At 36.0% G+C, this 25,192-nt stretch overlaps 2 protein-coding genes across 4 annotated transcripts; one reads left to right on the top strand and one right to left on the bottom strand.

Moving 5' to 3' along the window:
* Positions 1-6,197: 6,197 nt before the first annotated feature.
* On the top strand, positions 6,198-9,681 carry LOC109146955 (serine-threonine kinase receptor-associated protein-like). Of its 3 annotated transcripts, none has more exons than XM_019294605.1 (8): positions 6,198-6,397; positions 6,630-6,847; positions 7,245-7,380; positions 7,723-7,804; positions 8,294-8,469; positions 8,820-8,957; positions 9,046-9,185; positions 9,268-9,681. In XM_019294605.1, exons 2-8 carry the CDS (start codon positions 6,730-6,732, stop codon positions 9,507-9,509), a joined length of 1,032 nt encoding a protein of 343 aa, XP_019150150.1. In that variant the 5' UTR covers positions 6,198-6,397; positions 6,630-6,729; the 3' UTR covers positions 9,510-9,681. The 3 variants fall into 3 exon arrangements, with proteins under 3 accessions (XP_019150150.1, XP_019150149.1, XP_019150148.1); XM_019294604.1 differs by having other exon boundaries at positions 6,198-6,530; positions 6,561-6,847; XM_019294603.1 differs by having other exon boundaries at positions 6,198-6,536; positions 6,567-6,847.
* Positions 9,682-9,968: 287 nt separating this feature from the next.
* Positions 9,969-14,294, bottom strand: LOC109146957. The gene is made up of 7 exons (XM_019294606.1): positions 13,643-14,294; positions 12,775-13,082; positions 11,924-12,601; positions 11,659-11,787; positions 10,842-11,045; positions 10,531-10,731; positions 9,969-10,430 (listed from the first exon to the last, which is right to left on the bottom strand). Exons 1-7 carry the CDS (start codon positions 13,977-13,979, stop codon positions 10,317-10,319), a joined length of 1,971 nt encoding a protein of 656 aa, XP_019150151.1. The 5' UTR covers positions 13,980-14,294; the 3' UTR covers positions 9,969-10,316.
* Positions 14,295-25,192: the final 10,898 nt, after the last annotated feature.

The following is a 25,192-nucleotide window of genomic DNA, read 5'->3' as shown; positions in this document are numbered from 1 at the left end:
TTTTTGAATACTTCATGTTAGTTTATACATGAATTAGAAGCATGATATAGAGCATTTTGACATTTCACATGAGTCATATTTCAAAAAGGCATAAAGGGCCAACGTGAGTCCAAGAATACTTTCAAAAACCATAAGCATGTGGTATATCATTCTTTGATGCATTGAGAAGTAGTAGAATTGTTGCATGCATGAGATTGATGCATGAGAGATATATTTGTGTATTATCTATATCGGTGATGTTTTGGAGGATACAGTTTGGACTATGTTCCTCTCGGGAGATTATTATGGACATTGCGGTCCCAGTATATGTAACGCGGCGTATTCCCACGTTACGAGGTTGGAAACTTCCCGTCGAGCTTGGAATCCTGGTTAGGGGGTGTGCACACTAATAGTTCGATACCTGATTCCGCAGAGTTTGAACCACAAGATTGGTTCCGTAGACGGTAGGAGATATTGGGTCGGAATTATGCCGTTCCCGATGGGGTGAGTCACACTTCTATGAAACCCTAAGCCGTCTACGAGTATAAGAGAAAGAAAGAGAGTCTACAGAGACTCAGGAAAGAGAGTCAATAGAGACTCAAGAAAGAGAGTCAATAAAGACTCGAGAGAAAGAAAGAGGGTCAAGAGAGACTCGAGAAAGTAACAAAGAGACCTCCACAGAAAGTACTCTAATTTATAAATGAGTGTATGAGTATATTATTGTCTGAGATTGCATACGAGTATGAATATATTGTTGCACTAGATTGCATAAGAGTATGATTATATAATTGCACGAGATTGCATACGAGTATGAATATATTGTTGCACTAGATTGCATATGAGCATGAGTATATTGTTGCACGAGATTGCATAAGATTATGATTATATAATTGCACTAGATTGCATACGAGTATGAGTATATTGTTGTACGAGATTGCTTGAGATTATGATTATATAATTGCACTAGATTGCATACGAGTATGAGTATATTGTTGCACAAGATTGCATAAGAGTATGATTATATTGTTGCACTAGATTGCATAAGAGTATGATTATATAATTGCACGAGATTGCATACGAGTATGAATATATTGTTGCACTAGATTGCATAAGAAGTATGATTATAATGTTATACATGATTGTATGCGAATAGAGCATCGTAAAAGATTGTTTAATGAGAAGTTTAACTTGAGATATTCCTTGAGCATGATTATTGAGTTGTATTAGAAGTTCCACTTATCAAGTTATGTGATAAGAATATGAAAGCATGTAAACACCTGTTATATGTTCTTTTAGTATGAACCTATCTGCAAGCATGAGTTGCTTGATAAGCTATTTGAGAAGTCTATATGCTTATGTATCTACGTGATCTGTCTTATACATATATGAGCATGCCAGTTGATATTATAGGGTGCAAGCATTTAGAACGAATGTGATAAATCTTAAGATGATTTGAGATTAGCTTATTGCTATAAAGATATCAAATGTTTTCGAAGTTTATATTAGTATGCTTTACAGGGTTGAGTGTGGTTATACATAGCTTCGTGCTAACAGGTATTTTCCTGTTTGTCTATGTGTTGCTTGCAAAACCCCTTTCAGGTGGGCCCAGCAGTGAGAAGAGCTCGAGTTAGATTAGTCTCCTAGTTTGAGATGTCTAAACTCTAGTTTTATTTATGATCATGTTATGGATTTAAACTTATGACTTTATGTTTGATGATTGATGTTGACTGTTTTGGGGTGACGTTTTTCCCCCTTTCTTTTCCAGTATTTATTTTTAGTACCCAGACTTAATCTTATTTGTAGTTTTACCCCTTTTAGCCTGTGCAATCACCAAAGAGTGGTGGTTGTGGCGGTGACATTCCCACTACTTAACTTCTAGTTTTTCGTTGTTTAGTTTATGTTAATGACTGTTTAGAGATGTAATTAAGAGTTAGAAAAGTGGGGTGTTACAGTATGTATCCCAGCCATTTCGGGGTTATCCCGGTCGGAGGCCCTGGATGACTCCCGCATACCTTTTGCGGCTTCTTGCCTTCGTCCTGCAGCTGCTATTCTCTGTATGATGGCACGCGGCTGCTCGTTGACCAACCGGTCAGGCGGTTGCTGCTCGCTGCGTTCCCCAAAGCACTCCATGACCAACCGCGCCGGGGCTATAGGCCCGAGCCTAGAGTGCATTGAGCGATCGGCCCGGTGACCAACCAGCGGGTTAACCCCCGAGTGTTCCGAACGCCTAGATACCTCTTGTTGAGCCTCCACAGGAGCTGACCGCTCGGGCGGTGAGATCTGTTCCCGTCCACGCACGTATGCTTTGAAGGCCTGCCCTAACAACTCTGCAAAGTTGAGTTGAGCCTGAGCGACACGTGGTGGCGGGTTTTCCCTCGACGGATCTGGGGTCTTCGCGACAGTACGCGCGGTACGTGCAGCCGATTGCCCCCCAGAGGCGTGACGATTTAGCTGCTCCCTTAGGTCGCCGACGGATGAGCGGCTGCCGGCGGGATGTTCAGCCGGGTCCGCGACAACCGCCACATGCCCATTAGCGGGTAAGGCGGCGAGGTTAGGTCCAGTATTGCGATTGTTAGCCTCGTTCGTGCCATCGATATGCTTGAGAACGGGACTTTTAGTTTCGATCCGCACAGACGGCGCCAATGTTGATTTTCACAGCGTTGATGGCTGCCCGGCATGCCAACACCACCGGATAACTATATTTGTAGGTGTAGAGAAAGTAAGAAACTAAGAACAATTTTAGAGAATAACGACTGTTATTTCTTTAGGGTGTTGCCCTTCAAAATATGTCGCTCGAAAAGAGAAAGTTTGTCCCCCGCCATGGAGATCCCATGGGGATGTTTATACACGAATATTGAATCTATACATGGTAAGTAGGGCTGACATCTAGCCAAGGTCAAGGATAGATAGGGCTGACGTATGGGCTGATGCAACCGTCGATTCCCTACCTTTCCTATCCAAGCAAATTTATGGAAACTACTTAATCTAAGCGGAGATTGCTTCCGAAAAATCTGCTGATACGCGTTTTGGGGCATGTGCCCAGTCGGGAGCTGTCCCGGCCGCGTGAGGACGCCTTCCTGGGTTTCTGCCTCTGGGTAGGAGCATTCCCCCTGGCCAGCCTGGTCGCCCGTCCGGGTCCTGGGGTGCTGCGCGGCTGGGGACACACCGCCCGCGTGACTTGGTCGCCTGTCCTAATCCTATAAGGTCCGGGATCAGGGACACACCGATCATCGTGACTGGTCGCCCATCGGCATTGCCTTCCGAGGCCTGCCTGGGGACGCGCCGACTGGCATGTTGACTGCTTGATAAGTGCATAGTGGACTTCGGCGGCGTCTGTTATCGTGACCGGGAGGTTCTTAGCAGTTTCCTCTTTCCCTCCTGGCCGGCTACCGGCTTGGCTCCCTTATCTGGCCTCCTGCCTAGGCAGCTAGTTTGGGGTATCTATCACATACCAAGCATGAGGATTGGAAAATAACTTCTCCCCAAAAAAAAAAAAAAAAAAAAAAAAGTCATTTTCCCCCAAAACATATTTATTTTTCGTTGACTACAAACTCATTTTTCGTTGACCTCATTTTCTTCCCTCTTGCCAAACACTGGAAACCCGGAAAACATTTTCCAGAAGTCATTTTCCGGGTTTCCAAACGCACCGTACCCTAAATTAATTAAGGGTCTTTTTGGAAACCCGGAAAATGACTTCTGGAAAATGACTTCTGTTTGTTAAATATTTCCACTTTTGGTCCTATAATTATTGTGTGATGGACACATTTTGCCCGATTTTATTAATTTAGCCACATTTTGCCCAACCTTTTTAAAAGGTGGACACTTTTGGTCCACCGTTACATTTGCTGTTAAACCGCCGTGAAGTGGAAGGGCAATTATGTCCTTTGACGTGCTATTCTGTCTGTTGGTGTCCTTGGCGGCAACAACGATTCCAACTCCTCCCGGACTCAAAAGGCTTTCCTCTTCTGCAAGACTGCAACTACGTTCTACTGGGTGCAGCCTCCAGCTGCATTTTCCTCACCCTCTCCCTCTGCCTCCTCCCTCCTCTCTACGGATTCTTCCTCATCCTCCAAACCTCCTCCACATCTTCACCATTGGCGGCGTTGTCCTCGGCTGCGCCTCTGTCTCTCCGGACATGGCGTCAATTTGTACGAAACTCGCATGGTGGGCACCGTCCTCACCGCCATCTTCTAGGGCTCCGTCTTTGTGCTCATCTTCACACGCACCAGTAACTTCCTTGGGAACCACACGTCATATGTCAGGAAAGAAGACGGCGAAATGATCCTGAGGTTGGCCGGCGGCCTCTGCGCTCTCATTAAGCTTTCAGTTTAAGCTTTCAGTTTACATTTAAGCTTTCAGTTTCACCCTTAATGTATTCATTCTATTACTGTATTTATTATTTATTCGTTTACTTAATTTGGGAGTGATAAATCTGATTAGTGGATTTTGGACTTTTGGATCATTCTATGGTGTAACCCATTTCCTATGAAATGAAACTAAATCTTCTCTTATAACAAGCAGAGCACCAAACTTCATACGTACATGAAATACAATAAAACTGTCGATCAAAACCAGAATTCTGATAACATATATATACGATCAGTCACAGAGAGAAAAAAAAAAAAAAAAAAAAAAAAAAAAGCCTTGTGGATCCAGTATTTTAAAAACAGAAAATGAGGCAATCCAGGCTCATCTGATTTTGTTCTTGCTTTTCTTGCCTTGATGTCGGAATTGGTCCATAAGAGCATCAAAAAATGGGCTCGTGGTGGCGGCTCACTCGTTTTTGTTCTGGTTTTCCTGCTGGAGTAGTCCACCAGAATTGGTTTTCTGGCAGGGTTGTGGGGAAGTTTCATTGGGATTAAGAGTATTGTTGGAGGAAGGTCAGGCACCGTTTTGAAAAAAATGTTGGAATACTCTTTGTCCTCCCGCTAACCTTTGCTGCAGAATCGACACAACTTTTAGCCAGAAAGACTGAGAAAGAATAGCACGTGAAAGGACACAATTGCCCTCCCACTTCACGGTTGTTTAACAGCAAATATAACGGTGGATCAAAAGTGTCCATATTTTAAAATGGCTGGGCAAAATGTGACTAAATTAATAAAACTGGTCAAAATGTGTTCATCGCGCAATAAATGTAGGACTAAAAGTGGAATTAACTCTTTTTCAATACATTATTATCTCACAAGGCTTTTCACCAAAATTGTAATTTTGGCCCTCAAATTATTCTGACTATTAAAATATAGTCTTTAATTATAAAGTGGATACATTTTAGTTCTTTAATTATCTCCTCAATTACAAATAATGCTCAAAGAAACCTCTCCGTGCCTTGCCGGAGACAAAGGGTGGAGGTGTGGGTTTTTTTATTTATTTTATTTAAATAATTAAAATAAATTTAACTAATAATTTTTTAATGAGTATAACTGTCACGTTTGTTTTGATAAAATAGGTCAATTTTCATTTAATTGTATGATTTCTAATTGTCAAAGGCCTTGTGGTCGCGACATAAATGTAGCCCCATAAATAAGAGGTCTCAGGTTCTACCCACTATCCTATGTGCTCAGTTGTAGTTGTTTTGGTGATATGACACACAATGAACGTAGATAGAATAACAAAATTACACGAGCAACTAAATCATATAAGTCAAATATAAAATGGATCTTTCAACGGTCTTGAAAACAAACGACAATGAAGTAGGAAAAGAAGAACAAGTGTTATGTGAAATTATTAAAATAGTACTCCGTATTATTTAAAATGAAAATTTATTTAATGAGATAATTAAAAGAACAAATATGTCATCTGTCTCTATTATAAAATTCACTTTAAAATTTTAACATCTAGATTAGAGTTTATTTCACTTTTAATTTCATGCCTTAAAAATAAATTTTATTTTTTAATTATTGAATTTAATTTTTTATACTTCTAATTCTTAACTTTTAAAAATATTGTACTTTGTGAATGTTTCACCTTTATGTATTCAAAAATATATTGAACTAAAAAAAGAATATTTTTAAAATTCAAAAACTAAAAATAAAATAAACACTTCAAAATTAATTTTATTATATAGAATGACAATAGTTTTTTTTTTTTTTTTAGGAAATGGCGAGTTTGGTCCCTGAGTTATAATGGTGGTGAGTTTGCAATTGTCGAAAAGTACGGGGACTTGAACCAAAATCCCACCATATATAAAACGAAGCAATTGCGATTCCAGCTCCCTGCGCCCAGCTCGTAGTGTAGTTTTGGATTTTATATTTCTTTTTTTTTCTTTTTAATTTTTTTTCTCTGATTTTACGAATAATTGCAATAATCACTACTGATCTATCCATCGTCTTGAGCTGGAGGTGTGGATTCGTTAAGGAATCAAACCTGTCAATCTCAGATTAGGGTTTCCCGCCTTTGATAATCGGTCGCGCCATTTCCCGTAATATATACACTTTATTATAGGCAGATACATATATTTCTATTTCTATATCTATATCTAATCCGCAGAAAATTTTCAGTTTTTTTCTTCGGAAATTTCTAATCGAGATTTTTCATTGTTGTTCCGTATATATAAAAAAAAAAAAAAAAAAAAAAAAAAAAAAAAAAAAGAGTTTTGTTTATTTGGCCAATTTTGGGGTTTTTTTTTTTTTTTGTTTTTGTTTTTGGGTCAGATTGGTTTGGATAGCTTTTGGCATATTTGATCAAGGGATAAAAAACAACAAAAGTAAAGAAAATAGGTTTTGTGGGAGCAATTAAGAATTTTTGGGTATAATGGATAAGAAGAAGGTTGCTGCTCCGCTTGTTTGCCACGGGCATTCTAGGCCGGTTGTCGATTTGTTCTACAGCCCATCCACTCCTGATGGGTTTTTCCTAATCAGTGCCAGCAAGGGTAAGCCCAAGATTTCTTTAATGGGGAATGATTCTTTATGTTGACACTAAGAAGCAAGTTAAATTCTAAGATGTTACTTCTGTGATAATGTCATTGCTGCTTATATTGTTTCCAGTTAATTTTTACGTTTTACTGCATTCATTGATTTTGGTGGCTACTTGTTAGTCCTTGGGTCTCTGTTAATTGGGCAGCTGGTATGAATGTATGTGGATGTCATTGCTTGTGAATTAACTTGAAATGAGCTTCTATTGCAACTGGACAAAATGGATTTTAGAAGGCGATAGCCGGTTGGGTAAATGCTGAAGAGAATTTGCATAATAAAATGTTGGTTTTGGTTTGCTTTTTGTCCCTGAACATGGTTTGGTTTTAATAGAGGATAGTCTATTCTTTTATTCAGATTCCACACCAATGTTGAGAAATGGAGAGACTGGAGATTGGATTGGAACTTTTCAGGGGCATAAAGGTGCTGTATGGAGTTGTTGTCTAGATAAACACGCGCTTCGTGCAGCATCTGCATCTGCTGATTTCAGTGCGTAAGTCACCTACTGTTTTCTTTGGATGTAAGCTTTCCCACCTGACACTTTGTTGTTAACATCAATTGGTGTTTAGAAAAACTAAATTAAAAGAATACTATCAATACTCCACTATCTTCTCAAGAACTTATAACTTATTGCACCAATGAGTAGAAGCACAATCTCAACCAGTTTCTACTTTAACAAAGTCATAGCATTGACCTAACATCTGAATTAGTAGTAATCTATTTTCTATTCTTCTTTTTTTCCCCCTTTATTTTAGTGGGTAATGATGTATTGATACAACAACAATGCTTATGGTTTTCATTATTGATATGATGTTGTTATGTTGGTTTTCTGCAGGAAATTATGGGATGCATTAACTGGGGATGAACTGCATTCATTTAGTCACAAGCACATAGTCCGTGCTTGTGCCTTTTCAGATGTATGTTAGTTGATGCTCCATATAATTCTATGCATTAGAGGTCAACTCTGCTTAGTCTTTATTTTTCTTTTTAGGAAGTTGGATCAATGCTTTATTTAGAAGCTTCAGACATTCTAAATGTGCCATATGCTAAGTTTTAAAGTGAATTTCTTTAGTTATAACAAAAATTTGATCATTTACTTGGATTTCAAGAGATAACCTTGGTTTTTGTTATTGGTTCTATGTTAAGTGTAGACTGCTCAATTTTGTATTTGTGTCCCTACAATGAGAAGTCATCATGTTTGTCAACACTGTATTCTTCATATGTGCCATGGCCATTCAAAATATTTACTCTTTAAATGTGAAACTTAACTGTCATAATCACATCTATTGACTTGTCAATTGGGTTCTTCCTTGTTTACAAAGTGACTATGTAAAACCTATTTCAGAAGCATTCAAGGACTATCCCTTTCCTACAATATATATGAATTGAAATCGTGTCATTTGCAGGATACACATCATTTTCTCACTGGTGGTTTCGAAAAAATTCTTCGGATATTCGATCTAAATCGACCAGATGCACCACCAAGGCAAATTGACGGTGGTCCTGGTTCGGTTAGGACAGTTGCTTGGCTCCATAATGACCAAACCATATTAAGTTCCTGCAGTGATACGAGTGGAGTGAGGTATGTGAAATAGCTTTTTAATGTTTCATGCTCTTTTTATACTCACTCTATTTAGCTTTGTAATGATAATTGCAAAGGAAATATGACAATAATATCCTTTGAATTTTGGTCAAGAGAACTCTTCCTGTCTGGGTTTAACCCGGACCATTATCAAACTGGAAGACATTTGTAGTCAAGTCAGCTGGTTCAACCAATAATTCAGTTGAAGTACAGCTTGTTAAAGAACCATTGACCATCTGACAGGAGTTGAACTTTCTTTTTGCTTTCTTTTTTTTTCTGCATTTTTTTCCATTAACTTGTGTGCATGCCTTGTTCCTCGTTTAGCTTTAATTTGTTGGTTTTGAGTATAGATTATGGGATTTAAGAAGCTGTGAAGTTGTTCGAACCCTTGATACCAAGTCTTCTGTAACCAGTGCTGAAGTGAGTCGAGATGGCCACTACATAACTACTGCTGATGGTTCCTCTGTTAAGTTTTGGGATGCAAATCAGTATGTATTGATTGCTGTTTGATTTATCTTGTGCTGAAATGTATGGGTGTGCGTGGCGGCTTACAGTTGGTATTTACTTGCTTATCAGATTTAGATTGGTAAAGAGCTATGACATGCCCTGCAATGTTGAATCTGCTTCATTAGAACCAAGGTTCGGAAAAAGGTTCATTGCCGGAGGGGAAGACATGTGGGTTCGTCTCTTTGACTTTCACACTGGAGAACAAATTGGTACGATTCATGGCCTTCCCTGTAATGAATTAGCGGCAGGCAGAACTACTAATGTTTGTTGTCTTGTCGTTTTCGTTTATAGGATGCAACAAGGGACACCATGGTCCTGTGCATTGTGTGCGTTTCTCTCCAGGAGGAGAATCTTATGCTTCAGGTTCTGAAGACGGGACAATTAGAATATGGCAGACTGGGCCAAACGAGGCCACCGATGCATCAGCTGGACCACCTAAGCCTAAGGTGGTGAAAGATGTCAATGTTGAGATTGACAAGTTACATATTGCCAAAGGGGCAAAGATTGATGACGATAAAGAGAACGAAGAATGATTGATGTCTGAAACTGAGACCAAAGGAAACATATTTTTATAGGTCTTCCTTTTCTTTTTTCTTTTTTTTGGTTTTGGCTGTCGCATGACAGAGACATGCAAGTTATATGCTAGCATGACAACTTTTGAAGGGTTTTATGCCTTGAATAAAACTAAGCTTTTCCAAATGCATCCTCCATCAATTGCCATTTCCATTTAGCTTTTCAATCTACTTGCAAATACATTGTTTGACAGAATTTAATTATTTGCAAGAACTATAAAAGCTCTAAGCTTTTCCAAATGCATCCTCCATCAATTGCCATTTCCATTTAGCTTTTCAATCTACTTGCAAATACATTGTTTGACAGAATTTAATTATTTGCAAGAACTATAAAAGCTCCCTTCCTTTCAAAAAGAAAAAAAGAAAAGCTCCCTCCAATTAATAGAAGATATATAATGAACAAAAGGGAATGGAACAATGGTTAAAAGAACAAAATCTGCTTAAACATTCATCTCTGCATGCATCTGTACAAAGAAATTCCCATTCCATTCCAATTTCCCCATATGGACACAAATAATGGTAACTGTTTAAAAAGGGCTGACTGAAGCCAAGAGACCCTTAACCTACCACTACTAATCAACAACACAGAAAAACTCAACACCAAACTAATCATCAAAAATGCCCAAAAGGAGAGATGAACTTGTTACTCTACCTTTTGGGATAAAACTGTAGGAAGAAAAACACTATAAGGGCGGGCGGGCAGGCAAGGCTGGCTTTTCAGAAACAAAGAGAGAAACCTATCTGGATGTTGAATCTTTCCTAATAGTGTTAGGATTCTGGAACCCCTAAAATTCTATTTATGAACGGTGACATAGCTGCAAGCAAAGCCTTGGGACATTCCTCGTGAGGAAGGTGGCCACAACCAGATATTGCAACCAGTCTCTGCAAAATCATCAACACATACATAATTAGATAAACAAAGTCCAAGCAGCCTGTGTATGCATGCATCTACATATATGGAGGATATAAATAATAGACTTACAGAATTTACAAGTTTTGAGGCCATAATTTGAACAGATTTTAATGGTACAAGTGCATCCTCTGCTCCCGCAATTACCAGTACTGGCAAATTTTCAACTGCTTTTAGTACTGATGCTGCATTGTCAGGGGTAAGCACCGTCTCAAATGATAATTTCCCTATCTCATGAAGTGCTTCATCCCAACCTTCTACAAATAATGGGGCCTGATTACAGAAAAGGAATAAAACAATTTATATGATCAGGCATACTTGTATAATAAAAAGCAGCAACTATGACAATGTAGCAGATATGAGATAACATGTGCAAAACATACCTTGTAAAGACTTAAGACTTCAGTTGTTAGCTTAGTAGCATCATACCATGCACGCCTATTCACTACTTGAGTAATTTCAGTTCGCAAAAGAGGACGAACTAAGTGCTTTTTCCCAAGCGAAGTGCGCAACAATATTCTTGCAAAGGCAGGGACCAGTTCTCTTGTCAAGCTAACACTCAGTAAGACAACTCCCTTTATCTCAACCTAGAGACATAAATGCATAATAGAGTCAAATAGATGAGCATCACTCTAACAATTTTATACCACAATAAAAAGAATAAGTCTTCATTTCGCAATATTTCAAAATTGAACTTGATCATATACTACAATTTTGTGTCACTGTTCCACAATACATGCCAGTTTGTCTACTTCAATGTAATGTTTCGAAAGCCACCCTCTAGAGCAACCTCATCACATATTTTAAACATTTTCAACAAAATTTATCAGTTTATGCACACTTCCATAATATTTATTTCAACAGACCTTAGAAGAATTTTTAAGATCTCAAGAGTGTAGAAAAGAATGCAGACTCAGCTATATGCTGACAATACAAACAAAAAATTTAGTTTTAAACAGTAAGAAAATAAAAGACGATTAATGGTGAAATCATTTATTTACCCCAAGATAACTGCTTATTATTCCTTGAAGCAATTCAACCAGTTTGAATATCATTCAAATGGCCTTATGTTAGCAAGAAGTTTTAACCAGCGGACTTGTAACAAGATTCCATTAAATGGCCTTACGTTTGCAAGAAGTACAGTTTTAACCAATGGACTTATAACAAGATTCCATTAAAGCAAGATAGGTGGTTGCTCACATTAATTGAACCCATAGATGACTGAACTCTTTGTGCAGCCTTTAATGCAAGTAACCCTCCATCATCATGGCCAACAAGTATAACAGAGGTGAACCCCATCTCTAGACAAAAAGAAAGAAGCAGATCAACCTGAAAACAAATAAACCACCACAGTTCAATCAAAAGCTTAAAAAGTCAGAAGTATCACAAACAAGGCAAGGAAGTCCGTGTTGGATGACGTAAGAACCGCTACACACCAGCATATACATTAAAAACAAGAAATTACCTGGGTATCAAGCTTGTAGGGATTAGGCAATTGATTATCCTCCCAGTCTCTGCGGCGGGGCCTTGATGTCAATCCCCAACCTGGTCTATCAAAAGCCGCTACAGCACAACCTACCTGTCGAGCTAGCACACCCATCACATTTCTCCATGAAAAGGCTCCTCCTCCAAAGCCATGCACTAAAACAATCCCAAACTGACAATTTGCTTCCAAATCTCGAATGTTAAGTTGATATGGCAACTTATTAGTTTGATCCTCGCCACCAGTTTCACCTAGGCTTAAAATAGGTATGTCTTCAGACAGAACAGGGGATTTTGGAGAACTATCTAGCAAAGGAGTAGAGAGAGATGAAGTATGAAACTGGTTACTGAAGCTCCTACGAAGTTTCTGTTCGCTTCTTGATAAAGAACTTACTGCTGGCCTGTCAAGAAAGGTTATGGATGATAAGGAACGGGGAGGTGACCCGGGCAAACTTAGCTTATAATGAATGGTAAGCCCATGACAAGAGATAAATAAGCTGTCAGAATCAGCCAGCAATCTAACAGGTAGTTGCCCATCCAAATGAGCTAATCCTGCTGGTTTTCCGCGAATTTCACTGTCACTTCTTGGCGTTCTCCCAGCAGAAGGGGTTGGAGAACGTGGAACCTTCTGATATCCAGAGAAAACAACTCTGGAGAGAACCTGTAATTAGATAAAGTGATTGATGAATAATCAACCATCAAACACAGTAAATGTCAAAAGCACCAGAATGTAAAATTTTATGGAACATCGGCTTTAATTCTGAGTAAAAGAAAATAGTAGATTCTGTGCATTTTCAAATGGGTCTCTAAATAGTGGAAATATTATTTACTTACAGCATCTGGGTCAACACGGTGGAACAAGAGTTTCCTTCTAGCTCTACAACTTGTTCTGTATGCAACAACTGTATGTCCAAGAGCAAACACCACAGATGAGAGAAATAAGACAGGCATCCCCCATGACTTTTTCAAATGAAGCCTTTGCCTTGAGATGGATGTTGAAGCTTCAGCTTCAAGGTAAGAATTGACAGAGAAGACACAAGCCTTAATGGAAAGAAGAAGAACTGAAATGACTGAACAAAAGGTAACTGTTCCAAGATATGGTCCGTGTGAGAGAGCAGCGCTGTTGCACATGGAATACACACCTGTATTCATTAAAATAGCAAACAAGCAATGATTATTCAAGTAAAATGGAAAAATTACCAAAACAAAAGGAATAGAAAAAGAAAGAAGCTAGACAGGTAATAGAAATACATTTAAGAGCAAATCAAACAACGACACTTACTACATACTAACACCAACCTTTTCATTCATTTGAAGAAACAAACTACAGCAATGGAATGATAGTTCATTTCTTACTGTCTCAATTAGAAAAATAAGATCCAAACAATTACCATTATCAGCAACTTGTGTTTAAAGTCAAAATGAGAACCCCAAAAAAATAGATTATCAGCAATTTCGTACCAGCATTACCGTTTTCAACAAAATATGTACATATTTTCATCAAGGAGAAACAGGAAAGTAACAAGATCAGCGAAAGGAACATTAATCATCAGGATATTATACTAACACAAATTGAAAACGCAGATGAATTATATCATCGGTAGGAAGTGGATGAATAGTATCAAATTATCGCAAATTTAAACAAGATTTTGGAGCTTTAAAAAAAAAAAAAAAAAAAAAAACAAGGAGAGTGGCAACATACAAGTGATGACGAGAGATCTGATGATGGAAACAAGAGGAATTTCAGTTAATGAACTCTTGAATGTATATCTGTGCAAATGCTCTTGAATACTGTAACAGCTGATGCACGTGAAGCTCGAAATCAAAACGCACTGCACCATGACGTCCCCAATCGCCACCAGCACCGGCGCTGATAGCACCAACAAAGACGCCACCATCGCCACCATAAAATACAATGTCCTTACGCATCTCCTCAGCTTCTCCAACCCTCCTTTCCCTCCAGAAGCCATTCTTGTAAACTCCAATTCCAGAATCAATTTTATACTCTTTCCAAACAATAACAATAACTTCTTCTGCATATAACACAATGAAATTTCAAGTAGGGCTCTGGAAGATTACAGATCGACTGCGGAACAGAAACGTCAAGGTTGACGAATCCGCGAGAGACGGCGGCGTAACAGCCATCTCGCGGTGGCAAGTTGGGAGTTCCAGAGTCGGATGCAGTACGGCGTCGTTCCGAGTATTTACAATACAAATCAAAGCATTAATCTCCTTCACCGAAAAATCTCTGGTTTACGTTTCGCCGGAGTTTCTCCTTCGCTCTACCTAGTCTCTCTCTCTCTCTCTCTCTCTCTCTCCTCCGTTGTGTTTGTTTTGTCGTTGAGGTGTATGACTCTTTGGTATTTCTGTTTTAAAACTATGTTTTTTAAAATATATATATATATATATATATTATTTCTTTTTTAAATTGGGATTCTAATTCAAAATATTCTGAAAATCAGAAAATTTAATAAAATAGAATGGATTTGGTAATATTCAACTAGTACTGCTATTTTCTCTCCTTATTTCACCACATAATATTTACATTATTACGTGATAATAAAACTCAATTATTCAATTATTTCGTGCACACAATTTTGTAGTAGTTACAAGTTAATTACTTTACAAAAAAAAAAAATGATTACTTGTAAATTAACTGATCTTATTGAGCGTTTAATAGAAATCTACTTACAAGTAAAATACAAAAGCAGTCAATTGTCATATAAGAATGTTAATATTTGGAGATAAAATTAGGAGCATAATATAACAAAACTCATAATCAATAGACATCAAAATCAAAATAAATAAAAATGCGTGTATATATATAAATTTGAGAACGTTTACGGAGCATTTGCTTGGAGGGATAGAATTAGGAAGAAAAAGAATTATAATTTCATGGGAAATGAATAATATGGAATTAAAGTGGTAATTTAAATTTCAATATTTGGTATATATGAGAATTGAAAGGGAATAAGTAGTATAAAATTTAAAATACACATACTTATTAATACGAATATTACTATTTCTATTATTATTATTATTATTATTATTATTATAAATCTTAAATGGCCAAATTTATATTTTGCTTTTGAAATTTTATGTAACATGATGTAAATAAACACTAGAATTACATAATAAAAGCAATAAAATATATAAGAGAGTTTTGAAAAAAACATATTTAATTGAGGTTGGACTACTAATTGACGTTCTGTGTCTAGTGTAGAAGAAGAAGAAGACACACTATAATCGAAAGAGATGGGTCAAACGTCAATTTTAGGTTTAAAAAAATGGATCATTTTGTCCCAAAGTTTTTTTTTTCTTCCTAAATTTCATGGAATTAAAATACTAAGGGAGGGCATGAAATTCTCATTTCTTGAAAATGAAGGAATTATAATTCTACAGAATTGGAAATCACTCCAACCAAACGAATGAATTTGCTTACCGTTAGAAATATGTGGGAATTATGTAGGAATGGAATTGTAATTTCCTCCAACCAAACGCTACGTTATAGTATCCATTGACAAAGTATCATATTCAATTAAGTATAGTATACAAATAACTAAATTTCCTTGAATACATGTTTATATTTGCAAGTTAATTATTTTAACCATTTATGTTATAAAATTAATTAAATGCAAAAACAGGAAAAAAAAAAAAAAAAAAAAAAAAAAAAAAAAAAAAAAAAAAAAAAACCAAATATATTACAAAACGAAATAGCGAAGTAAAATTTAAGTAGAAGCTTTCTAAAATGAGCAACAACTTCTGTATACTACCTTTTTTCAACCTAACTCCAATTTTATTTTAAAGAAAAATTACAATATTAATCGCTGTTATGGTTCCTTTATACTATGTACAACTGCATATTATTTTAAAATTGTATTCGTACTCTTTGTCATGAAAGCCATCATAAATTACAATTAAGAAGCAAGAGGAAAGAGTTCAAATTTCGTGAGGGCCGAGCTTTCACTCCCAACCGCTTACAACGTGTTTGGTTGGGAGAAAGGAATTACAATACGATAAGAAAAAAATAAGGTAAAAATAAAGTAGGAATTCAAATTACATTATTGAGTAAAAATGAATAGAATTATTGAGAATGAAAAAAAAAAAAGTAATATAAAGACTAAAATGTCCTTGTGTAATAATAATAATAATAATAATAATAATAATAATAATAATAATAATAATAATAATAAAAGGTACTTTTGTCCTTTCTTCCCTTTTTTTCCCATTTATTACGAGCATTAATTGCAATTCATGGGGATAGAACAAAATGAGGGAATTGCCCTCCAACTAAATACTGTAATTTGCCTAACGGGATCATTGTGGACCATTGTAGGACAGCCATATCATTATTTACACGTTGTTCTTTAAGTTATATTTCTAGAACACTTAATTTTCATACTCATACTTTAGCTTCGTTAGCTTTTGATTAGGAACAACCTATGTACTGGGACTCTGTCCCTCCTGACTCTATTGCTCAGTTTATCCATTAATACGCCACTATTATTACTTTCAAAAAAAAAATACTGTAATTTGCATTGTCATGAAATAAGGTAGGAAAAGAATTTCAATTATTACATACAACCAAACAAGCGTTTGGTTGGAAGGAGGGAATTAGAGGGGAAATGAATTCTACTTCGGTGGGAAAAGAATAAAGTGGGAATTTAAATTACATTGTTTGGTAAGAAGGAATATGGTGATGAAAAATTGAGAGGGAAGAAGTGAATAAATACTAAAACGCCCTTATATAATATTAATATAATAATGATAATGATGGTAAAGTGGTAATTTACAATGGAATTGCAATTCCATGGTTTGAGGGAATTGCAATTCCATGGAATTGTAATTCCCTCCAACCAAACTATGGAATTACAATTCCATGGAATGGGTATGAAAGTGATTGTTGTTGTTTGGTTGATAGGTTTTTAGAACACTATTATGTGTTTCGAATACCCCATCAATTGAAAAATTCATATCCAAATAAAATAAGAATTTCATTCCCTTATTCATTATCAAACACTACTATTAGTAACCATTCTCATTTCGGCAAATTATATTATGCACCGCGGTGCATAATTGATTATGCACCGCGCGTCTTTTTTTTTTAAATGAAAATTAACAGTGTTTATTTCCGCCGTTTCGCACCCTTTTGCAAAAAGTAAGTCTGTTATTCAGTGTCATTTTGTATACACTGCAGTTTCAGTTGAACACAACTACAGTTTCATTTCGATATAACTATAGTTTCATTCGATATTTATAGACTCAAATATGTGAAAATGTTATTTAATTTTATTTTATATACACTATAGTTTTATTAAAACACAACTACATGATCATTTTGATATAATTACAGCTTCATTGTACAATATACACTCAAATATGTGAAATGTTATTCAGTTTCAGTTTATATACACTGCAGTTTCATTTCATTATAACTACAGTATCATTTTGATATAACTGCAGTGTCGGTTTGGATATACTGTAGTGTCAGTTGGTATTTAATACACCAAACAAACAGACTCCGTTAACTCTAACGGCGGACCGTTTCTTTACTTAAAGAAACGGCGCCGTATATGGGCCGCGATGCATAATCGATTATGCACCATGGTCTATAATATAACAACTGTCTCATTCCACCCTACTACCAAACATGTTAAATACTTTCACCGAAACCCATTACCATTACTAAGTATTTGATACCCATTCCGATTCTGATTCGTATGTGCGAACCACACAAACCCTAAGAAGTTTAATTCATTATGCACTTTTAATTATAAAATATACATAAACTTATATAATAAATGAGTACTAATAACAATATATATAAGTGCGGGTGCGGGTGCGGGCGAGGATACCTCTCTCGCACTGCACCCACGCGCGTATTACAAAATTCTCCCCATATCTGCACACATTACATAAATTGTGCGGGTATTTTAAAACCTGTAGGGGTGGAGATACGAAGAACCCATTGGGTGCAGAACAACATCAACAACAATAATAATAATAATTGTGTAAATACACGGTTAAATATATGGTTTAATTAATGGTAAAAAAAAAAAATTAATGTACTCCCATTTTAAGCTCTCAACTTGTACTCTCTTTCACCTATGTAGACATTTTGCTGTGGATCCACATGATGAAAATAATCAATCTTGATTTGCCACCTCAAGGAGTATAAACAAGGGAGTAGAAAAGGAGCTGAAAGCTGAAAGCTGAAAAGCTATAAGCTCGGAGCTGAAAACTGAAGAGCTGTTAAGCTAGTTGTTATGATTGAAAGTGTTTGGTAAAATTAACTTTTTGATAAGTTGATAAATGTAAAAAGACTAAAAAGGACATCTTCATAAAATTTAAATTAGTTTGTTTACATATTAAAATTTAACATTTTGTCTTTTAAAAAAAATTAACATGTTGAAATAAAACTATTAGCATAATCATGATCTAGCATCTCATAATGAAGTAGCAATATTGTTGCAAATCTCATAATAATAATAATAATAATAATAATAATAATAATAATAATAATAATAATAATAATATTTGCGGTAAAAGTTGCGAATAAAGGAGAAGAGAAAATGTTTTAATTGAGAAGGGTTTCCTCAAAAAAAAAAAAAAAAAAAATTGAAAAGTGTAAATTATGTTATTTCTTTAAAATAATAAGGATAAAGATGGAAAAATAGATAGGAAGCTAGGAACTTATTTTGAAATGCTACCTAAGCTAGCGTTTTCAAAATAAGCTCTTATTTTAAGCTAGGAGTTTATTTTGGAAATATTATCAAACAAAACTTATAGCTTATTAATAGCTTAAAATAAGATATAAGCTCCTAAATAAGCTCTGCCAAACAGAGCCGATGTAGTATAACTCAATAAAAAAAAAAAAAAAAAAAAAAAAAGTAAAATGAGAGAGTAAAAAGAGGGCCCAGGGGCAGCTTTATTGTATTGACCGTGGTGGTGCAGTCTTTTCTGTGGTGGCTTTTGTATATCCCAAAAAAGTTTGTCCGGGCTGGATATTTGTATGACGAAAGTACCCTCGCCAGCCATTCATGGGCCGTTGGGTATTCCACTGCAGTCTGCAGTTGTATAGCTAGGATGTTGGTTGTTACTTGTATCTGTTGAGCATATTTCTCTTCCATTTTATCAATACTACAACGGCTACTTATCTAATGATAATGATGTCTTTCTATCCATCTTTTTTAATTATTAAAGTAAAAAAAAAAAAAGAAACAAAAAAAAATTAAAAAATATTTTAAAAATTGACTTTAGTTTACAGGAAAATTAACAACTACTACCTGAAGATGTAATAAGGTAAAATTTTTTGAAAGAAAAAATTACAATGAGAGGCAACCACATTCAAATTGGTTAGGCTATTTTTTTTTTTTTTGTTAGGTTACAAGTTTGAAGTGTCCTATTAGCTTTCATGGTTTGAACTAGTGAACTATAGGTAACTTAGGTTGGTTTACTTATTTATGATCCTTTATCAGCTAGGGTCAATAAGGGGCTTACCCGGTGCATATCATTTGGTTGTGATTACAGATTTTCCTCGTCACTCAAAAAAGACCACGACAAAGTACGTGTTTGGTGAAACCCGTCTTATGACCCTAGTAGGTAAAAGACAACAAAAGGTAAACTAACTTATGTTGTTCATAACTAATCGTCCTTCAAATTATAAAAAGTCAATAAATAGCTCTCACGAGAGTCTAACTTGAAATATTGTAGTTACCAACTTAATCGTCCAATAAATTTAATTAGGATTAGCATCGGTTGACTTAAAAAAAAACTGACACTTGATATTATAAGATGACTTCAAGTCGATTGAATCAAATCAAATAGACAAATCCCTTAAGCCAGAAGCAAAGCTAAAATTATATTAGGGTGAACAATAACATTAACGGATCGCATAACCGAAGATGGATAATTGAATGAAATTTTGGAATTTATTGATGTAAAAATCTTCCCCCTCCAGATATGCAATGCAGTTTCAATATCTTCAGTGGCCCCAACATTATTTTTCTATTGTCGTTGAAAAATTCAGGCAGGCACCGAACTCCATGTTCTGAGAGCAGTCCCAAGGTCAAGATTCATGAATATAGAAATTAGACAGAGATGAATGTGGGGACAATTATGGAAATTAAATACATCAATGAATTGTCACCCCCTTAGCGCCGCCCCCCAGAGTACAATCGCTAATAGCCAGAATATCGTTTTCAACCTTTAAAAATATATATTTGGGTTAATATTTGTATAACGTTATTCGAAACTAATCGAGTTAAGTTTCCATCAATTAAGTCCTGCATGTTAAGAGTAACTCTACTAAATTATATATATTTCTATTTACTTATTTTTTGTGACAAAATAATTTATGTGTTGTAAAATCTTATTATGGACATTATTCTGACATTAATAACATGATTTGTAACAGCTTAGTATTTATGGAATATTATGTAATAGCTGTCAAATATAGATTATATATTCTTTGTAATCTTGTAGAGAATGTATCGATGATGAGATGATCCTCTTCTTTTCTCTCTTATCTCTTATTTCTGAATATTCTTACAACACGTTATCAGTACTTTGCTCTACTGGTTTAGATCGCAGTTCCGGGGCACAACGGAAGATTGTCATCGCCATCAATCCTTCCGCCGCTTTGTGATCGCGAACAACATTTGGTAGATCGACGCTCATTCCCCATGACTTCTGTCATTCCACCGCTGTAATTACCAGCGATTGAGCCGACCAATCAAGGAACTGGATGTGGAACAGGCCTCGCCTTGTCGTCTGGACCAATCTCTGCTACTCCAATTGTTGACCGCACACGAGTGTTCTACATCAATCCTTAGTGAATGAGAAGTGAGAAGTGGTTCGATGAAAATAAAGGACGGCAACAATGGCGACTTCTGTCGTCATCGACACCGCATCCAACGGTGCGACCATCACCAACGCTAAGCGCATGCCACAACCAAGGTCGCAGATCGGAGGGAGCCTTCGTCGGCGGAGCAGTTCCCCGCGATCCAGCCGGTTGATCAAGGATCGGGTGGAGACCTACCTGCCCGATCATGATGTCCAGGCGTCGCAACTTTTTCCTGATCATCCTCCAGACGATCGACATCCATCTTCAGATCGATCGCATGCCTCGACGGTTTTTCGAAAAATTGCAGGATGAGACGTCGGCCTTTTGGGATCGCAGATCATGGCGCGGCTGGTGGGGATGCGCTTAGATCATCCTCCCCATCTTCTGACGGGTCCCGTTCGGTTATCCGCCTCCGATGATTCCGAAGCTATCCCTACCACTTGTGGTCGCCTCCTCTGTCCAGAAGATGCACGTAATATTCTCAAAAACCAGGAAATTCTGTGAAAATTAAAACCAGGAAGAAAGAAATGGAAAAGCATAACAGAGGAAATTTAGAGGAAAGAAAAGAGAGCGGCGGAAGCTAAAACTTACAAAGCCGCCGGTGGATTCTTTCTCCTGGGCAAAATCAGGTTCATTCATTCAATTTGTTTCAAAAAATTGCCTAGAAAGATGTGTTCACAATTATTTGTTATTTGCACAGTCCGTGTTGCAAAACCCTAGGGATCATCTATGACAAAATTTTCTTACAACATCTAAGAGATAGAAGTTTACTATATAACTCGTGTCAGTCAGCTTGCATGCTCCCTATAGTATCACAAAGTGGTGTGCATAAAAACTTGGAAATCCATGGTGCTATTGAATTAAATTGGATCATGATCCTAGCTTATGATGATATGCCATTAAATGATCCTGCATATTCACATGCTCATGTTTCCTTTGTCTTGCCAAAATGAGTTTATTGAGTTCTTTGATGATAACAATTATATGTTATGTGCTATGAATATTGAAATTTATCTAGCGTCATTTTTAAGTGAAGTAATAAGCATGAATTGCTTCGTGTCTTGTACCCTGGCTTGTTTTCTTCCTCTAGTTTATAGATCTTGTGGCTACAGCTCATATTTAATAGCTTCCGAATAACCATGAGATGACCCACTTATGTGATCTCCAGAGGAAATGGAATTTGCACATTTTTAAGGCGAAGCAAATTGAACATAAAATGTACTGGTATTCCTATGAGTATGGTTGTCATGTTTTGAAGCCATATTTCTTTTCCTGTAGCAGTTTTTTGTCTTTCCTTTCTCTTATCCTTCTAAATGAATCATCTTTTCCAAGTTCACTTGTGGCTGTACATGTGGCTTGTGCCTAATGAAAGGCTATGTGAGGTTATATCTCTGACTTCTGTCTTAGTGGGGTGGTCTTTTGTTAAATTATGTTGTAGTGCCTTTGTGTACGAGTCACAAGAGATATGCTAATCTCCAAGAATATGGTGTCATAATGTTACGGCAGTGCCCCTGATAATTCTAAAAGTAATGTTGCCTTTGGCTAATTATTCAATTCGTTTGTTGTTGGTAATCTTGAGATTTTACCTAGTGCCTTATGGTAACATGGCTAGATTGCAAGGTAATGGTAGGGGATACAAACCCAACATATCAAAGGCACATTGCCCGATATTCATTTATATGATTTTGAATATATGTTATTTGTTGAACTTGCCTTTGATGGGTGTCAAACTGTGATTTATTTGATATGTGTCATGAATACTGAGATGTCCTTCACACCTTATACATGGACCTATAGGCTGTTTTTTCAAGTATATTATAGTTTTACCCAGAAGGTAAATTAACAGCTTTAATTCCTTTTTTACACATAGTAATCACTGCGTGAAAATTCTAACCGGCGCAGTTTGAAAATTAAATTCGTGAAAAATACTTCTAGACCTTGGATTGACATGAAAATTTTTATGTATGTTCTATACTTGCTGAACTACATATCTGCAAAATTTTGTATCAAAATGTGCTATCATTTTTCCACAGAAAATCTTGCAATCCATGTCAAAATTCTGAAAATTTCTGCCGTTTTAAGCTTGTATATCTTGATATTTTGTGAGGTTTTCAAACTTGTATGAAACTATGAGATAAAATGAGAGCTTGCTTGGAAAATTGTTGTTTTTAACTCCCCGAAATAGGAATGAATGGGCCCAACAACGAACATGTGCTCGTTACCCTTCGGCGAACAGTACTTCTCTCATTTTATTTTCTAATTTATGAATTAATAGAATCTCTCATGTCATGTTATGCATTGTGTGTACCACACATATGATACTCTTTGTTTAAAGTGGATGTGCATGACTTATTTGAGTTTTTGGTGCCAAGACATAAGGGACAATTATATCTCATATTGAATATGCTTATCTTTAATTGATAATATTTAGCCTATAATCTTTTGATTAGGCTCATATAAGATAATTTATTATTTCTCTTGTTGGCAATTAATTATTTGCTATAGGCCATAGCTATCGTGATTTATCACGCAACGTATAAGTGAGACAATAGCATGAATTCTCAATATTGTTTTCATTGTAAGGTTGCACCTGTCGTTGCTAAACCTTAATTTGATCTTGTGATATCGATTAGATGATATGAGTCTAAATTTTGTGATATCTAGCATGAATAATCGACTATAGTTTTGCTTGGAAGGTGAATTCATAGCACTAATTATATTATAACAATATTCAGACAAATTATATATCTCTAATGTGAAATTGACTTGATACAATTCAAAAGTCAATAATTATTTGTCCAAAGTCAAACTTGCATATAGTGCTAGTTTTGCAATAGAAAATATTGGACATGAGTCCTAAATATAGAAATTTATCTCATATATAATATTGAGATATAAAATTTATAGCTCTTAATTTTTTGAATATATATTTACCCGAAGGTGAACTAAGAGCTCTAATTTCCTATGTCAACATTTGGACCAAACCTGGACAATAACTATTTGATAAAAATGATCCCCAAATCTTTTGTCAAACCCTGGAAGGGTCGTTAGGACGAGTGCAAACACCGTCCGATGAGATAATACTATAAAGTTAGTCAGATTATGTTAGTGTGCCTGAAGCAATTAAATTGTGAAGGGGAATTCCTAATATTTTTTTTATTCAAATCTAACTAACGGCATATCACAAATCAATCCCTCAAGGATTGTTATGATTGTTATACCTAGTACATGTTTTCAAAATAAACATTTCCCTATCTGCGTTATTATTTATAGTACGCAGTCTATTTCAATATATCACCACTACAGCGTACCTCTAAAAAGGCTACCAAAGAAGCCTTAGTCTCTTGATTAATTAATGCCAAGAGCACATGATAGGAGACTAATATACATATCCTTAGGTACGCTGACTGCATACTTAATTAATGAAGATTGTTTCTCGGCATTAGGGGAGATAAGAGTTCAAATTTAATAGAATGCCAAGAAATTTCGTAGAATAAAAATATCTTCATTATTTAATCCATGTACTAGTTAGACTGAACTGAAAGTCCAGAAGATGATATATTTGCGATATTAGCAAATAATCTGCCAAATACATCTATTGATCATACTGATCATAAAAGAGTGCCTAGGTCCATATACCATCCCCAATTTGGACCAAATATATCGATCGATACTCCTTGATGTCAGAAGTGTAGGAGATCTATCGGTGTAAGAGATAAGAATCATTATACTAGATCTAGTAAATAAACATTGTCACTCTTGATATACCTTGAATAATTATGTCTTGGAGACGTTCGTCCAGATGACGAAAAACCTTAGTCAATTTATAGGTGCACCAAACAAGCATAATACTAGGGATGCGGGACAACCAGATGTGATCTGAATAAATTCTGGGAAATGTCTAGAATCTGGTTGACTTAAATATTGCCATAAACAAATATAAATATGGGAGAGATTTATGAAAGTATTATAGTTGTCGACAACACAATAGCCTGTACAAATTGCTCCATTATATTTTAATCTAGATCCAGAGTTATGCACCGGAAGTGCCATGACTATTTAACGTATAAAGGAGCAATTAAGGTATAGCTCGACTCGCTAATTATTAATAATTCTCTTTATAACAATACACCGTTGAGAGTTAACCCCGAAGGTTACAAGTGGGTGTGTGCACGAAAGAGAAATAAGAATAATGAGGTGATATGATATAAAGCGAGTTTGTAGTCTTATGGGTTCACGCGGATACCCTTGATTGATTTTAATCAAACATATTTTCCCACGATAAATGACATTAAGTTCCGCTACATCATTGGCAGAATAATAAATTAGATATGCAACTAATATTAAATTCAAAAGTCCCCGAAGGATTTTAAGTTCTCAAAATGAGAAAAAGTGAAAATCGCACAT

Source organism: Ipomoea nil, unplaced genomic scaffold (assembly GCF_001879475.1).
Source record: "Ipomoea nil cultivar Tokyo-kokei standard unplaced genomic scaffold, Asagao_1.1 scaffold1952, whole genome shotgun sequence".
NCBI classification, from domain to species: domain Eukaryota; kingdom Viridiplantae; phylum Streptophyta; class Magnoliopsida; order Solanales; family Convolvulaceae; genus Ipomoea; species Ipomoea nil.
This window is presented reverse-complemented; position numbering and strand designations above follow the sequence as displayed.